Source organism: Eretmochelys imbricata, chromosome 5 (assembly GCF_965152235.1).
Source record: "Eretmochelys imbricata isolate rEreImb1 chromosome 5, rEreImb1.hap1, whole genome shotgun sequence".
NCBI lineage: Eukaryota > Metazoa > Chordata > Testudines > Cheloniidae > Eretmochelys > Eretmochelys imbricata.
Window position 1 is genome coordinate 5230391 of NC_135576.1, and position 17641 is coordinate 5248031.

The following is a 17641-nucleotide window of genomic DNA, read 5'->3' on the forward strand; positions in this document are numbered from 1 at the left end:
CAGCCTATACCTCTAATTCAGAGATGAGGAATCATAGAAGCTAGAGATGGGAAAGATCTGTTGGGTCATCCAGTCTGTTTCTGTGCCAGTGCAAGATTGTTCACTACTGGACAGCTTGAGTCTGCTCCATTTGATACAAATTAGGGTGTGATCCTCTGGTTCCTGGTAGTTGTCAAAGCATTCTTTTGTCCGGTTAAAGCTTGGATGCCATGTTACTGCATACAGACAATTGATATAAATCACTCTTTGCTGCTAGTTAGTAAGTTTATGGAAGAAGTTAAAGAATAAAGAAACAAATCTATATAACTAACCTTTCAGCTATCCAGTGCTGAGCATATCAGCATAAGCTTGCCCCATGAGTTGTGGTTTTTGAGCCCCAGACCAGGATGAAAGTTCCACCCAAAGGTGAGTTATTGAGGGAGGGGTTCTCATCCTCACTTAAGATGTGGAGGTAACAAGGGAAAACCACTAGGGTTGTATAGTGTAGCCATTCCAGAACTTTCTTAACCATCGTAGAGACCAGACTGCTATAGACACTTGGAAGAGCATTTGCATCCATACTTTTATTTTCAGTCACACTGATGTTCTGGGTGTGTTTGGGACGTTTAGCAAATGATGGGGAATAGGGCATTTCTGACTTACAGTTTAGATACCATAATGTGCTGGGTTTAAAAAACAAATACTGAATTTAAAGCAACCAAACATTTCGTACTTCTGAATGCATGAATCAGTAACAGGATCACGGGTTCTGCCTTCCTGCTTCTTGCACTGTTGGACAGCAGGGCATCTGTCTGATTGGCTGTGTTAAAGCCAGTTCAGAGACACGTTTAGTCTCCTGTTAGTACCTTCCAGTCCTACATTTCTATGATTCTGTGATTCTTACTAGATCATGAGCAAATGTAGTGAAACCAGAAAGACCTGTAGGCACTTGATAGTGCGAATAGAAAATCGGCCACCGCTTCCCCTTTTTCACACCTGCTCCCCCATAATGGTCTTGGTAACAGTGCTAAACTCAAGGTATTCTGGTTGTTTTATTCTTTGACTTAATTATTTTTAGATCATCCAGAAATGTGTTAGGCACCTCACAGAAACAGTCCCTACCTCTAAGAGCTTATAGTCTATGGTTTAGGTACAAATCCTTAACACAGCTAAATATCTTTTTGTTATAATTGCAGTGGAATTTAAGAAAACAGTGATATGTCGTAGAAGTAAGCGATTTCGTCTGCAATATGTTGGGGAGGGAGAAAGAGAACCGGAAACATAGAACGGGACTGACAGAACAGACTGGCACAGAAGGAGGGTAGTGTACTGTTATAGGCTCATAGCATGAGCAACAAATTGAAACTTAAAACATGTTAGTTTGGTTGCTTGCTGTAGGCGAATGCTGTTAAGCATGGAAGACCAAAAAAATGAAAGCAGAAGGATTGGGTGTCCATGAATGCTGACATTGTTTCTCCAAGTCGTTTTATATGTGTGGGCTAGTTTCTCAGCCCTCTTGTAGATATTTGGTGGGGCCCTAATGGTTTTGCATTAGTGTTGGTTTTTTAGACGTTCACCTACAGTGTCAAAATGCCTGCCCCGGGTGCCCAATGCAGCTTGTATGGTATATTGATGTGATGCATGTGGCATATTCAGATTCCACAGAATCAAAGGTTTTATTTTTTTTTAAAGATGTTTCTAACACACAGTTGTGAAGAAAACCTTCCAAAAATTAACCAGGCGTAACTAATGCAACGCTGTTTTCCTGAGTCTGCAGGCATTCTGACTCAATTACTCTGAGTGGAGTGAACTGCACTGTCTCACATTAATCCCACTAGAGTGCCTCAAAGCACTTGCACATGGTTTTGCACTACTTATTTAATTGCTGATGGGTGAAATAAAGAAGAGGATAGGAACTGGGAGTTCCTGCTGGAAGAAAGTAGGACACGAATGACAGGGGGGAGACCATACTTTGGGGAAAGGGAAGAAATAGTCATAGTCCTAGGGAGAGTGGTGCTGAATGGGACAGTAAATACGGAACAAGTTGCAATGTTCAGATATTCTGTAAAGGCTGTATTCTACTCTGATTTCTGTGCAAAATTCCCATTGGTAACAGTGGGACCTCCATTGTGTATTGAAAGTAGTATGCAGTCCTAGACTCTCCTATCGTAAATAAAGATGGATTTCATCCCCCTCCACAGAATGAGTTGGACTTCTCTGGCTTACGTAGATGTGTGGGATAGCAACTGTAAGATCTACAATTATATTAAATGTTTTGGGTTTAACTCAATGTTTATCATTTGATGCTTATTAGGGAATGGAAAAGAATTACTAGTTTTCTAGGCAACTGACAAAGAAATGATATGTAAATATAAACTTTATTCTAAGCACCAGAAATTGTTGTGTTGACCCCATTATAGAAGTGTCTGGCAAAGTGATAATTTCAGAACGTTTTTCTGTTCTTTTTTCCATTTTGTTAATTCAGCTTCTTAAAAGCCTTTGATACTAAGGGTATGTTACAAGAAATGCTACAAGTGTGATGAAAAGGGACAGTTAACTTAGCCTGATCCCTGCAAGCCCAAGGGGCTGTTGAATTGCAGTGTAGATCATAGAATATCAGGGTTGGAAGGGACCTCAGGAGGTCATCTAGTCCAACCCCCTGCTCAAAGCAGGACCAATCCCCAATTTTTGCCCCAGATCCCAAATGGCCCCCTCAAGGATTGAACTCACAGCCCTGGGTTTAGCAGGCCAATGCTCAAACCACTGAGCTATCGCTCCCGGGTTTGAGGGTCCCAGAGCTCAGGCTGCAGCCCAAGCCTGAAAGTCTACTCTGCAAATCAACAGCCCTTTAGCCCGAGCCAGCTGGCATACAGGCCAGGTGCAGGTGTCTAATTGCAGTGTAGACATACCCTAAGTGTCCTATGTTTGGATTTAAAGAAACAGTCAACTTAACACTTTTGTCTTGAGTGTTAGACTTCTGTTCTTACAGGTAAGACTTAAGAAGTTACCTTAAAATCAGATGCTAAAAAGTTAACTCTGTCCCTTTTAATCACACTTGTAGCATTTCTTTGAACATACATTTTTGTGGCTTAGTTTTGAATTTAAGCACCATTATGAGAACTGACAGTGTCATAACTCGGATCAAGAGTGGATCAAGTGACCTGCCATTTTGTTTCTCTTCAAACTTATGACGTGAATTTGGTTCAATGGCTCTGTCTCTACAACTTCATGTACATCTGTCTTTCAGCTGTTTGTGGTAGATGTCCAGACTGGTCAAATTACGAAGATTCCTATTCTGAAAGACCGAGAACCTGATATGGTAAACCAGCAGGGCTGTGGCATTCATGCAATTGAGCTGAACCCTTCAAGGACACTCTTGGCTACAGGAGGAGACAATCCAAACAGCCTTGCGATTTATCGTCTGCCTACACTTGATCCTGTCTGTGTGGGAGATGTAAGTTAACATATTTGGGCAAGGTACAGAGTCACTCAGTAGGTATTACAGTGAAGAGTCCAAGGTCAGAAATCTCACTTCATGTAGAATTTAAGTGTCAGGGTGAATGCACTGGAGATATGGACACACATCCCTGTTTAATATGGTCTGTGCACATCTTTAAAAATCTTCCTTTTAGTCTGGAAGAGTGAACAGGCAAACCGTGCAAGGGACGAGTCTACTCTGCTGATCCTGGGGTTTGATTCTATCCTTAATAAGCAATCTTCTCGCAAAGGCTTCACTGTGGAAAGAGCTTCTTAGTAAGCTACATCCCCCAACAGACCCATTTTGGAGACTACAAGTGTTACCCTTCAGTTAGAAATTAGCAACATCCTAAATTGCTAACGGAAAACTGAAATTTCACACACAGTAAACTGAGGCATAAACCAGGCTGTTTAGCATAAAAACTATGTTGTGAGATGATACTGTGGGGGGGCGTCAATGAGTTCTTCCCTAAGCCAGTGAGACTTGCACATGGATTCTGAGGACAGAATTGAGCTCTGTGGGTTAGTTCTAACTTTGTAGCTCTTGCCTGCATATGATGTAAACTGTACCATGCTCCATTTAATTAATTAATTAATTAAATCTGATGACCTTTTAGAAAAGTTTCTTAAAAAACAAAGCTAAAGGGAGTGTCTTTTTAAGAGCTTTGTTCTTGGGCAGGACCTTTACGAGCATCAATGAGTCACAGCAGCTGAGGTCATGATGTCTGTGACAGCTGTTTTAGGGTGATAACCAACTGCAGAGCAGCCTCACTTCTCAGGTTTCTAGGACGTCCCTTGCTATTCAGTTGCATAGTACTGTGACTCAACCTCTCTTACGCAGAATTACTCCCACTGAAGTCAAAAGTGTGTCAGGCCCACAGGTCTGTGAACAGACTACAGGGGCAGCCCTTGAGTTATCTAGCTTTACTACATGGGTAATTATTGTGTGTGGAACACCCATATTTCCAGCCTGACCTATTTTTCCAGCGCTGCAGTGTCATGGGTTGTAAATACATAACTATTTTTAATAGCTTCTTCGTATAAAATGTAGAACACAATTGATTACATCAATAGTAGTGATGTGTGTATGAGGAAAATACACAGGAAATGTGATTGTTTTTCAAAAGTAAGGGATGCACCTATCTAAGTGCAACATCTGATTCTTCAGACTTAAATTTTGGAACTGAATGAAGTTTAATCTTCATCAGGAGGCGTCTTTACTCACCACTGATGTTACAGGGCCACTGTCTATTTGAAATCTATTTCAAAAAGTAAGTTAAAAGTAGTTTAAGGTAATAAACTAAAATTTGCAAGTTTTGTGGTGTTGCCATCACAATTGTCTATTTTTTTTTTAAATAGGGCTTTCCTTTTGTTGCTGTACAAAAAACCAAACTCCCTGTTCAAGGTAAACTGTACGACTAGTTGCACATTTGCTAGCAGTTGGTATGTAACATAAACACACTGATAAATCTGACAGGCTGATTTGTCTCCCCCCCCCCTTCAGGATGGACACAAAGACTGGATATTTTCTATTGCCTGGATCAGTGATACTATGGCTGTTTCTGGTAAGTTTATCTTAACGTAAGCCTTTTAGAGAGTGGTTGTTTAATGTCTGTGTCTTAAGGAGAGACTGGCAAAGTGCTACTGTTTAAGTACATGCTGTCTGATGAGGTGGTCAGAGTGTCAGGGAGATGGTATTTGATGGAGGAACAGTGAAGCCCAATTTTTTTTCATGCTTCCAGTTTAAACCTTGTGAAACAAAACCACAAGCTACACTTGAAATATAATCATGGTAGCACCAAGCTGTCTGATCTAGCTAGGAGCATCCTTTTTCTAATGCATTTTGTTCTTAGTGTGGATGGTACAGCATGGCTGTAGAACTGCTGTACTGGCCACACTACAAACAAAAAGCCTTATTAGAACATGGGCACCTCTAACCATGACAGCCCTGAATGGACGTGATTCAACCTGAAGTGTAGTTGGAGGCTAAAAGGTAGGTGGGTGGGTGTGTGTGTGTGTGTGTGTAATTGCATGTGGATGGTGTCTCAACCAGGTCTGTATCTAAACTCTTTAGAGACAGCAAATGTCTTTACATGCAATGAAATCATTAAATCGTGCTTTAAAAATAACCCCAGACCTCCACACCCATGTAGTTATACTGAGTGCCTTTAAATCCCACTAAGCTAGTTCTTAGTGTGCATCGGGAAGAGAATGTATCCCACTCGCAAAAGTTTCTGCATATCCGTGCTTATTGTAGACGTTGTCACTGGAAAACAAATAAAGTAAAGCAAATCTTGATTGTGGAGATGTGAAGTCTCCAGGACCATGTTCTCCAACACTGAACAATGTGGTACAGTACTTGATTCCGCTCCTTTAGTAGGTAAGGTTTAATACAATTTAATAAATCTCTTTTGTAGTCATTAAATATTGGATACCATTCCTCTGTACGTAGAGAGGGAGATTTGGGCTTGACTGTGGGTGCGGCTCCACCCGAAACCACCTGCAGCCTCAGTGGTGCTTTTTAAAGCTGCTTATTTTCAATCTTTGGTCAACTCTGAACTGCGTTGGTCTTGCAGAGGGACTGGTCCTGCTTTCACACTTTTCTAGCTGATTATAGCTTTCCTTTACTATTGGTCTCAGCCTTCAATGAGCCTAGATTGCGGGGGAGGGAGCAGGGGAGAGGAGAGTGTTCACACAATGGGAAGTGTCTCAAGAAACACAAGCTAGTAAAGTTGGAGAAAAAAACAGATATTACTGAGAACGCTTGGTGGAGAGAGAGAAGGGAACAGCAGAGCAATAAGAAACCTAGTACATGATTGTTTTACCCTGTTTGTTACCCCCACATAGCTTCATCGTTGTGCATTCAGGGGAAGAGAGCCTGCCGCATCACTTATACCATGTGACGCTTCAGGTTGGCTCTTTGGCATGTGTCTCTGTGGCACACAGGTTCTGCTCTCTGGACATGTCACTAAGGCAACAAATCCGAGCATAAGTACTGTATTTAAAATTTTAGTCAGCTTGCCAAGTATGTTCTGGAGAGCTTGTTTACCTGTGGGTCCTGGTGCAGAAAATGCCAAAGACAAAACGATGCAGAAGGAGAATTAATAAACCCTACGAATATGAAACTAATCATATTTTGCCATTAAAGTCAAGAAGCAGAAATATTTGAAATAAAGTTGGGGGAGGAGGTACCACATGCCTCTATGTAGGTCAAAAAAATGAAGGCAAAATTTCACACCACCTTCTGGGAGGCAGGTTAAACATCTTTCCCTCTCAGCGAAAGGAGCTACTGGTCCCACGTCAGGTCAGGTTGCTAGCCACTTCCCCTAGTTTGGGATTAGAGGCCTGCCAGCCCCTGATGTCTCATGTGAAGACTCAGGGGAGGCCTTTTTGTATCCTGCTCCAGAGAGGGCTGGAGGGTTGACTTTCTGTGTCACTTGTTTTTGCTAATGTTTAGATAGATACAAGGGTCAACCTCCACCCAAGCGTGTAGAGTGTCTTATTCAAGGAGTTCATAGACATAAAATTAAATCTCTTTTGACCTAAAGCAGCTTTGAAGGAAGAATGTCTCTCATTATAGGTGAACAATAGGCTCTTCCTTGGTAAGAGCTTCTGATAGGATGAATAATTCTCTAGATGATATTTATAAGCCTAGGGTGACAAATGGAATTCTCCCCTTAGCTTCAGGGCTAAACAGTTTAACAAGATACAGTGACATGTTTCTCTGTTTGCAGTAATAAAAAGAACAGCTTCTTTATAAAGCATATCAGGGTGTTTAGAAATTAATGGGGGTGCTATTGAATTTTAAATCTCCATAACAAGTAAGATTATGCTCCATTTAAAAGCCATGATCATAGAAATTAATTGAGTGGTAGAACACTTGTATCATAAAATGTTATTGGGAAGCCCTTCACTGTGATGGTCAGTAATGAGCATTAGTGGGAGCTGATGGGATTTATTTGACGGTAAAAGACAAAATATGTTAAGCCATTGATGTCATGCGAGGATACTGCCATGTCCAGATGACTCAGAATCCATTTTATGCTTTAAATATAAAAAAGGAAGTGTTAGGCTTCAATTTCAAGGCTACAATTTCAAGGGGTACTGATCCTTACTTGCTCTTTCAAGCTTCAAAGGAGACACACATGAACAGAGGGCATAGAAATCACGAAAATACACTCCCCTCCGCTCCCCCAACTGTGATCTTTGACGTTTTTTTAAAAAAGGAAAATATCTGCAATTTCATAATACAAAAAATACTTAGTCAATTTTAACGATGGAATGTATTTTATTGTATTTACTTGTAAACTTAATTCCATGCAAACTCTGAAATTCCATACTTTGCAATTAATGCTGTTATGAATTTTCTTTAAAATTTACAGTGTCTTACACATGAACACTGTGCAGGAGTTATTATACATATTGTATAGGCAAAGAAGTGGAAGCACAGATGGAAGCAAGTTGTCCAAGGTCCAGAGGGATTGGGTCTCAGGGCTGGGAGTAAGAACTCTGTTCCTTGCTTCCAGACCTGTACTCACTGTGCTCCTCTAGTGTCAGCTTGGACTAATTTAAATCAACTGATTTAAATTATCAAGTGGAAAGCCTGTATTTAAATCATCAGTTTTAATAATTTTTTCCATTTGTACTTGTTTTCTAAAGAAAGGTGCATTCTCACTAGTTGGCATAATCATTAAAACATGTTAATTTCCAAGTCAGTAGAGCCTTTATGCTAATTTGGTATATCTTTTTGCAACTTAGGAGGGTGCACTATAATGTAATACATTTATTTATGCAATTGTATAGCTGAACATTTTCAGATTTTTATTAATTGTACATTTTTACTATGTTAGAAATGGTGGATCATATATTGTCTATTTATTAGGTAATTAACTTTTTGATTTATGTCAAATTGCATTAGGATGATAGCTGGAATTTAAACACGACAGCATATATAACTTTGTTTTGTTCCATAAAAATATCTTAAATGTTCTGGATACCTAAACTTCTCTTATCAAAACATATTCCACATTTACAGCTAAAGAAACTGAGGGATTAACTATAGTCAGTGAATTAAACTGATTTCTTCAGGTCACCTTGAAAAATTTTCAAATTTCACTAAGTGAAAGTGACTGGAGCTTAAGTTTCTACTCACCTAAGTCTCTTGAACACGAGACAACAGTCTCTTAAATTATTTAAGCTGTCATTCGAACTTTTAAAATTAGTACATCTCATCCCTTGTTCTGATTCATAGACTGGAAGAGAGACAAGTTTTCCTGCTTTTTCACTTCCCGGTCAATTTCTCAATTTTGAATGAATTAGAATATTTTCTTCATTTGGACTTTCTGTGCCTGCAGAGGAGCTACTGCTGCCGAAAGCCAGTCTATAGCACTTCAACAAACTCTGGTGCTTAGCTAGTGACTTCTACCAGCTCAGTGGTGTGACTTTATTTAAAACATCAGCAAACAAGTACTGTTTTGAATGGTTCACCTCCCACCCTGACATTATTTTAGTTGTAGCCGTGTTGGTCCCAAGATATTAGAGAGACAAGGTAGATGAGGTGGTAGCTTTTATTGGACCAGCTTCTGTTGGAGAGAGAGAGAAATAAGCTTTCAAGCCAGGCAGAGCTTGTCTCTCCCATGAATAGAAGTTGGTCTAATAAAAGATATTTTGTCCCTACCTTGTCTCTCATTATTGATGGATGATTATTAGATGCCCAAGTCACAGCAGTATCTTCTTCAGCATAAATAACTGAGCAACTTTTTCACCTATGGAGTTTTGCTGGTCCTGATCACAAACTCATCCATAAGCTTTTCTGGATGATGAAAAAAGTCTTTCTGATACAGGTGACTTACTGTGTGATGTAGCTGAGTTGCAGCACTGCCGGTGACACCAGCAGTTGACTCTGAAGTTGCAGACATTGCAGACGATGGACATCCATAACCTTTAATGTCTAAGCTGGACCCTAAAACCAAATGGTAAACACAAGTTACACTCTCACTGAGTGTTTCTCAGCTACCTTAAAAAAAAAAAATTAAAAAGGTTGTAAATGAAAGATTCCTCCTACTGCGGCTGTTTGTACCACTGTTGAAATTATATAATTTATTCTAAACCCAGTTTTGTAGGGAAAATTAATTAAATAGTAAGTTATTTCTAGCAATATACCAAAAACTTGAAAAACTTTTTAAATATTAAAATTCATACATGCCGAATAAAACTTTTAAACAGGAAATCTTCACCTAGGATGTTTGATTATATTGAGCAATTAAAATCATCTCTAAAGTCCAGCAATAATAGTAAAAATGTAATTGATAAATATTCCCACAACAAATTAACATACCAATTATGTTTTGAAATTCATCAGTAGTCCACCCAAAACACACATACATGGCAATAATCAGTCTTATCCTTTATTAGCATGGTAGACAGTCCGTAAGAATGGTGTCAAAATAAGTTTACTGCCCAGCTGATCCATATTCAGACATGTCCATATCACTTTCAGTCATTGCCTTTTGAGGAGCATTTTTCATAAGGTTTCATTCTAACAATCAAGCCTTGCATCTCTTCCTTGCATTGTTTACATTTGGCATGTGTTCCTTTTTTACCCAGAGGTACAGGAATTTATTGAAAAATATTCCTATACGGGGTCTGTTTTACAGCCTGCCGCCATAGCAGTTTTTCTCCAGTTCCCAGATGTTGAAATCTGTGCTACAGGCTGCACTCTGAAGAATGTTGTCCCTTCTTCCCACGGTGTCTTGCTTTGACGCCATTGTTGCTCCTTTCTGGTTGTGTACTCTCGTCCTCCTTCCTTGTTACATAACTCCCTTCCCCTCTCCTACCCCCGCATTGCCCTCAGAAATACAAAACAACAACAAACTAAGATTTCTGCTTGAGTAACCCACACGCCTTTTGTACTGCAGTATTTTATTTGTTTAGAAGCTGAGGGAAGCAGTCGAGAAATTAATGAATTTCTGTTTGCTGACAGGGCAAGGCCATTTACTTGATGTGCCAAGAAGGCAAGGGCGTGGTAGTTAGTGGGCAGATCAGGGTTTTTCCAAGAGCTGGAGAGAAAGTTTCCATGGTGGGTGGAGTCATAGATATTCATAATTTGAGAACTCAGCCAATCTTACCTCAGATAGGGGAGAAGCTGTAAAATAGGAATATGGCACCACCCTGATGAGCTCAGGCGATGATCATGTTGAGATATCTGATGGTGTCTCCTGGAGCCCTAGGCTGGGTCCCAACACCTGTGATGACTTTGCCACTCTCTGGCACCGAGTGGCACAGCCCCTGTGTCACACACAGGATCAAACTCCTAATACAGTATATGATTTATTGTGCCCTATTTATAAAGCTTGACCTCAAAAGTTAGGTGTTTTTTCCCTGATTCTTTTTCTGTACAGGAAAGCAGCATTTAACTGCAATTTTTTGATAGAGGTTCATGGATTCAGCACTTTTTTAAAAATGTTTTAAGAGATTGTAATAAATTTAGGCCTTAACATATTTTGTATTAAATTCAGACTTCATTTTAAGCAGGTTAGTTTTTTAAAAGAAAAACTTGATATAATTTAAATAAAATTTTTTTACAAAATGGATTTTTTTGTAATTTAAAAAAAACCTGATTTTATCCACTCTTGTCTAGTGTCATCAGAGACCATAGGAAGGATGCTCTTGCTGACTGGTGTCTGCAGACCCAATAGAGAGAAATAAAATAGTTGCTCGTCTGAAGATTCTGCTTGCTCAGTCTCTTGCCATCTGAGTTCCCGGACACGTTCAGGGCTGTCTAAACACACAAGATGCACTGGATTTATTTAATTTAATAATCTAATTTAATAATCTAATTTAAACCAAAATTAGTTTAAAAACAGGTTTAGTCAAACAGTGGCTTGCATTGTTTTAAACACTTATGTTTGTTTAAAACTGATGTTTGTTTAGTTTGCACCTGTAAATACACTGCAAGTTAAACCAATGAAAGCCAAGTTTAAACCTACTTGAGTGTTCATCCAGGGTTTTTCCACTGGTTTAATTAACCCAATTTGAAAATGCACCTTTAATTAAACCAGTGCAACTACGTAGGCTAGACCTTGCTGTTCCAGCCACCTCTAAGCGGCTGCTAGTTGTGTGTGTTCTCTGAAGATGATAGCTCCAGTTTGATGCTCCTGTTTACTGCTCGTAGATCTCAGAATAGCTCGATTGACTTAGGTGCTTTAAAATGTATGTAGCCATTGGCAAGTTTTAATGAGCCCAATTATCTGTCTAAATTTGAATGCTTTCAAATATCATACTTTTATTAGTCTTTATTAATACTTACGGACCAACAATGTGTTCAGCTAGATTAAACTAACAGCACTTTATTGTTCTCTTGTTAGGGCCACGTCTTATTTGCTTGACTGAAGTTCCGTCTTCAACAGGGAAATTTTGTGTGCCTAACACATGCTGCTATGTCCTTTCTATTCAGGTTCCCGGGATGGCTCGATGGGTCTCTGGGAGGTGACAGAGGATGTGCTGACTAAAAGCGATGCCAGGCACAACCTCTCCCGAGTCCCTGTCTATGCTCACATAACACACAGGGCACTGAAAGATATCCCCAAGGAGAACACCAATCCAGACAACTGTAAAGTCCGAGCACTGGCATTCAACAATAAGAACAAGGTCAGTAAGATAGAAACAGGGACCCTGAGGAGTGAAAAATTGCAACCTTTCAGTTTGTAAAATTGGATACAAAATTCGACTGGAATCACTTTAGTAAATTAACAGCAAACCTGCATTTGCGATATGTTTTGCTTGCTGATTCTTTTGTCTTCCCCTTCTCTGATACTGTTCTTTGTCTGCTTCTTTTGTCTCTGCCATTAACAAACAGATAGGGACTGGAGCAAACATAAAATTTACTTCTGGAAGGAAGAGTTTTCCTGTGGGTTTTCTGATTTTAAGCTCTTTGGCCTATGGAATGTGTCTATACAATAAATACAATAGGCAAAATACTAGACCAGTTTGGACCATGCTCACTGGTGGTAATCCTTTCCCCACTCTTAACTGGTGTATAAATTCCCTCACCATGTGCCTGTCAGTAGTGTTGTTATTGATCAGTGCATGTCTGCCAGTGGCCAGCTAATGAGCATTCAACTGATTTGACTCCGAAGATACAACATTAGACAACTCAACATTTTTTGTTGGCAGAGCTTGTTTTTGGTATTTGTCAAACTGTAAAAATGTGAAACTGGATCTTGCAAACTAATTAATACCATTGTTAGGGAGGAGGAGATGGCTTCTAAAAGACTCTCTCTGTGATGCAACAGTTTTTGTGAAAATGCATACATGCAATGTTACTTAATATTTATTGTCCCATATTGCTTTAGGTGCTGGTGCTGAGAATTGCTAATGCTAACTTGTAGTGCATTTACTAAGGGTTGGTCACTTGATCGAACAAAGTTCTTACATTGGCTAAGCTACCGTTTGGTTGTAGGCTTTCCAGTTCACTTCTGGTCCTTCCCCACTGTACCTTTTGTGCTCTTGTGTTCCACTGAAATCAACGTGCAGTTAAGACTTATCTTGTACAAATTCATCAACAGTTCCAGGTAGCATTCATTTATATGTTCAACTCAAGTCACTAAAGTAGCCTTTAAACAGCTGCTTTTTATTGAAATTTATTTGTAAGGAGATATATCATCTGGAAGCTAACTGTTTTTCTTCTCCTAGGAGCTAGGAGCTGTGTCCCTGGATGGGTACTTTCATCTTTGGAAAGCAGAGCACACGCTATCAAAGGTTGCCTCTCTCGTGTATTTACGCTAAATTTTAATAGTTAACCTATCAGTTAAGGCTGCTTCCTACTCTAAGTCAGTTTCCCTAGAATGTGTCTGAATAGACTCCAGCAGTGTCTGTAAGACACTTGCCCAAAACCTTGATTTAAAGATTGAAAAGTTTCATAGCAGAGGCAAGGTTTATGAAGTTAGAGCACTGGACAGGTGACTACTTATTTCCTTTTGAGGGGGGGAAGCTCCTAATTTCTTACCAATCTTGGACAAATTAGGAGCTTTTACTTGTCTTGTTCTAATGTTAGTTATACTAAGGGTTTAAGTTAAACCAGATCTACATTTAAAACTTAAATGTTGTTTACGTTGTTGCTAATGTTGTTCAGGAAGGTGGTATTACCGTGCTGGCTGAACTCTTCTGCCGGTGTACACTGCATCTGCAATAAGGGGCTATGCCAAAATAGACTCTGTAGTGGAGGCATGGCGGTAAGATGTACTTTCAAACTGGTTTAGACTGGTGCAAACTGCTGTTGATGCTTGGTTTGGTTTAAACTAGGCGTACTTCAATTTAGGTTAAGTTAATAAGGAACAGATTTAAACAAAGTTGAAGCAAGAGTGTCTACACAGGGAATTGTACCAGTTTAACTAAGTCAGTTTAAAAACAGTCTTTAGCTAAACCAGTACAATTTCTACATGTAGGCAAGGTCTAAATGCCTGTCTCCCTCCCTTCCCCGCTCTCCAAGAGCTGCAATTCCAGCTTTTCTCCACTCAGTGGCATTACCTTCTCTCCTTGCCCCTCCCCTTCAAGTCTTTGCCCTATAGATCAAATAGTTACCTTCTTCCAGAAGAGTTTCCAAGTCCATGTTACTGCTTGAATCTAGTTCCCTCAAATACGAAACTGTAGAAAAACCTGAGTGTCTCTGGATTAAGTTTAGAAGTGTGTGCAACAAGAGTGATGTAGTGGTGGGAGTCTGCTATAGACCACCGGACCAGGGGGGTGAGGTAGATGAGGCTTTCTTCCAGCAGCTCACGGAAGCTACTAGATCGCATGCCCTGATTCTCATGGGTGACTTTAATTTTCCTGATATCTGCTGGGAGAGCAATACAGCAGTGCATAGACAATCCAGGAAGTTTTTGGAAAGCGTAGGGGACAATTTCCTGGCGCAAGTGCTAGAGGAGCCAACTAGGGGGGGCGCTTTTCTTGACCTGCTGCTCACAAACCGGGTAGAATTAGTGGGGGAAGCAAAAGTGGATGGGAATCTGGGAGGCAGTGACCATGAGTTGGTTGAGTTCAGGATCCTGACGCAGGGAAGAAAGGTAAGCAGCAGGATACGGACCCTGGACTTCAGGAAAGCAGACTTCGACTCCCTCAGGGAACGGATGGCCAGGATCCCCTGGGGGACTAACATGAAGGGGAAAGGAGTCCAGGAGAGCTGGCTGTATTTCAAGGAATCCCTGTTGAGGTTACAGGGACAAACCATCCCGATGAGTCGAAAGAATAGTAAATATGGCAGGCGACCAGCTTGGCTTAATGGTGAAATCCTAGCGGATCTTAAACATAAAAAAGAAGCTTACAAGAAGTGGAAGGTTGGACATATGACCAGGGAAGAGTATAAAAATATTGCTCGGGCATGTAGGAATGATATCAGGAGGGCCAAATCGCACCTGGAGCTGCAGCTAGCGAGAGATGTTAAGAGTAACAAGAAGGGTTTCTTCAGGTATGTTGGCAACAAGAAGAAAGCCAAGGAAAGTGTGGGCCCCTTACTGAATGAGGGAGGCAACCTAGTGACAGAGGATGTGGAAAAAGCTAATGTACTCAATGCTTTTTTTTGCCTCTGTCTTCACTAACAAGGTCAGCTCCCAGACTGCTGTGCTGGGCATCACAAAATGGGGAAGAGATGGCCAGCCCTCTGTGGAGATAGAGGTGGTTAGGGACTATTTAGAAAAGCTGGACGTGCACAAGTCCATGGGGCCGGACGAGTTGCATCCGAGAGTGCTGAAGGAATTGGCGGCTGTGATTGCAGAGCCATTGGCCATTATCTTTGAAAACTCGTGGCGAACGGGGGAAGTCCCGGATGACTGAAAAAAGGCTGATGTAGTGCCAATCTTTAAAAAAGGGAAGAAGGAGGATCCTGGGAACTACAGGCCAGTCAGCCTCACCTCAGTCCCTGGAAAAATCATGGAGCAGGTCCTCAAAGAATCAATCCTGAAGCACTTGCATGAGAGGAAAGTGATCAGGAACAGCCAGCATGGATTCACCAAGGGAAGGTCATGCCTGACTAATCTAATTGCCTTTTATGATGAGATTACTGGTTCTGTGGATGAAGGGAAAGCAGTGGATGTATTGTTTCTTGACTTTAGCAAAGCTTTTGACACGGTCTCCCACAGTATTCTTGTCAGCAAGTTAAGGAAGTATGGGCTGGATGAATGCACTATAAGGTGGGTAGAAAGCTGGCTAGATTGTCGGGCTCAACGGGTAGTGATCAATGGCTCCATGTCTAGTTGGCAGCCGGTGTCAAGTGGAGTGCCCCAGGGGTTGGTCCTGGGGCCGGTTTTGTTCAATATCTTCATAAATGATCTGGAGGATGGTGTAGATTGCACTCTCAGCAAATTTGCAGATGATACTAAATTAGGAGGAGTGGTAGATACGCTGGAGGGGAGGGATAGGATACAGAGGGACCTAGACAAATTGGAGGATTGGGTCAAAAGAAATCTGATGAGGTTCAATAAGGATAAGTGCAGGGTCCTGCACTTAGGACGGAAGAACCCAATGCACCGCTACAGACTAGGAACCGAATGGCTAGGCAGCAGTTCTGCGGAAAAGGACCTGGGGGTGACAGTGGATGAGAAGCTGGATATGAGTCAGCAGTGTGCCCTTGTTGCCAAGAAGGCCAATGGCATTTTGGGATGTATAAGTAGGGGCATAGCGAGCAGATCGAGGGACGTGATCGTTCCCCTCTATTCGACATTGGTGAGGCCTCATCTGGAGTACTGTGTCCAGTTTTGGGCCCCACGCTACAAGAAGGATGTGGATAAATTGGAGAGAGTCCAGCGAAGGGCAACAAAAATGATTAGGGGTCTAAAACACATGACTTATGAGGAGAGGCTGAGGGAACTGGGATGGTTTAGTCTGCAGAAGAGAAGAATGAGGGGGGATTTGATAGCTGCTTTCAACTACCTGAAAGGGGGTTCCAAAGAGGATGGCTCTAGACTGTTCTCAATGGTAGCAGATGACAGAACGAGGAGTAATGGTCTCAAGTTGCAGTGGGGGAGGTTTAGATTGGATATTAGGAAAAACGTTTTCACTATGGGGGTGGTGAAACACTGGAATGCGTTACCTAGGGAGGTGGTAGAATCTCCTTCCTTAGAGGTTTTTAAGGTCAGGCTTGACAAAGCCCTGGCTGGGATGATTTAACTGGGAATTGGTCCTGCTTCGAGCAGGGGGTTGGACTAGATGACCTTCTGGGGTCCCTTCCAACCCTGATATTCTATGATTCTATAAAATATGGCTTCAAGGATGTTTAGATTTTATTCAGTCACTTGCATCCCTCTTCCCCCACACATTTTTTTAGTTAACTTCTCTCTCCATTTATTTCCAGCTACTTTCCACCAAGTTGCCCTACTGCAGGGAGAATGTGTGTCTGGCCTATGGTCAGGAGTGGTCAGTGTATGCAGTAGGATCTCAGGCACATGTCTCCTTTCTGGATCCAAGGCAACCTTCCCACAATGTTAAATCCGTCTGTTCCAGAGAACGAGGCAGTGGTAAGGAAACTTCAAAGTGAAGTATCAAATTGTTGATGTTTCCAAAAAGGTAACAGTCAGGGCTGCAATAAAATACAGTAGGCTAGTAAATATCAAGGCTTTTCCTGTGAACTTCCCAGATCAGTAGTAGTATATGTAAACTTAACCTTTGCACTAATACTCCCCAGACAAAACAGATTAAAACAGTGTCTCTGAAGCCAGGCAATCACCTAGCTCTTTAATCAGATCTAATTAAAATTTCTCTCTTGTCATGCTTAAAGGGATGCTATCGCTTCAGAGTATATGTTGTAAACTACTTAATAATAATAATAATGCAGTAGATTACAAATACGATTTTCAGTAACTGTTGGTACTCGGTTTACTTCTTGCATTTGTGTGTGCTGCGAATGATAACTATTTAGTCACCTTCATGCCCTGTACTACATTACTGAGTTCCAACTCTGCAAGAGAATGTTTTTTTAGAATTTTAAAACCATGAAGGAAACATTTCTAGGGTTTAAAATTTTGTAAAATCTTGTTCTTACAAAATTTAAATTGAGCCAAATGTAAATAGTCTAACTGTAAACTTCTGTACTGCTTTGGGTTATACACAGTGAACTTTAGGTACCAAGTTTGAAAGTTAATGCCTAAATCTATATTCAGGCACCTGGATAAGCAGCCTTATTTTCAAAGTTGCT

At 40.8% G+C, this 17641-nt stretch overlaps 1 protein-coding gene across 1 annotated transcript in view; it reads left to right on the plus strand.

Annotated features, from left to right (window-relative positions):
- The window catches only part of DCAF12 (DDB1 and CUL4 associated factor 12), a 46206-nt gene that overhangs the window by 11672 nt on the left and 16893 nt on the right, over positions 1-17641 (plus strand). The window contains exons 3-7 of the mRNA XM_077816608.1: positions 3227-3433; positions 4961-5021; positions 11912-12105; positions 13150-13215; positions 16802-16964. Of these exons, the coding sequence (XP_077672734.1) occupies positions 3227-3433; positions 4961-5021; positions 11912-12105; positions 13150-13215; positions 16802-16964 (691 nt within the window). The remainder of the gene's footprint in view (positions 1-3226; positions 3434-4960; positions 5022-11911; positions 12106-13149; positions 13216-16801; positions 16965-17641) is intronic.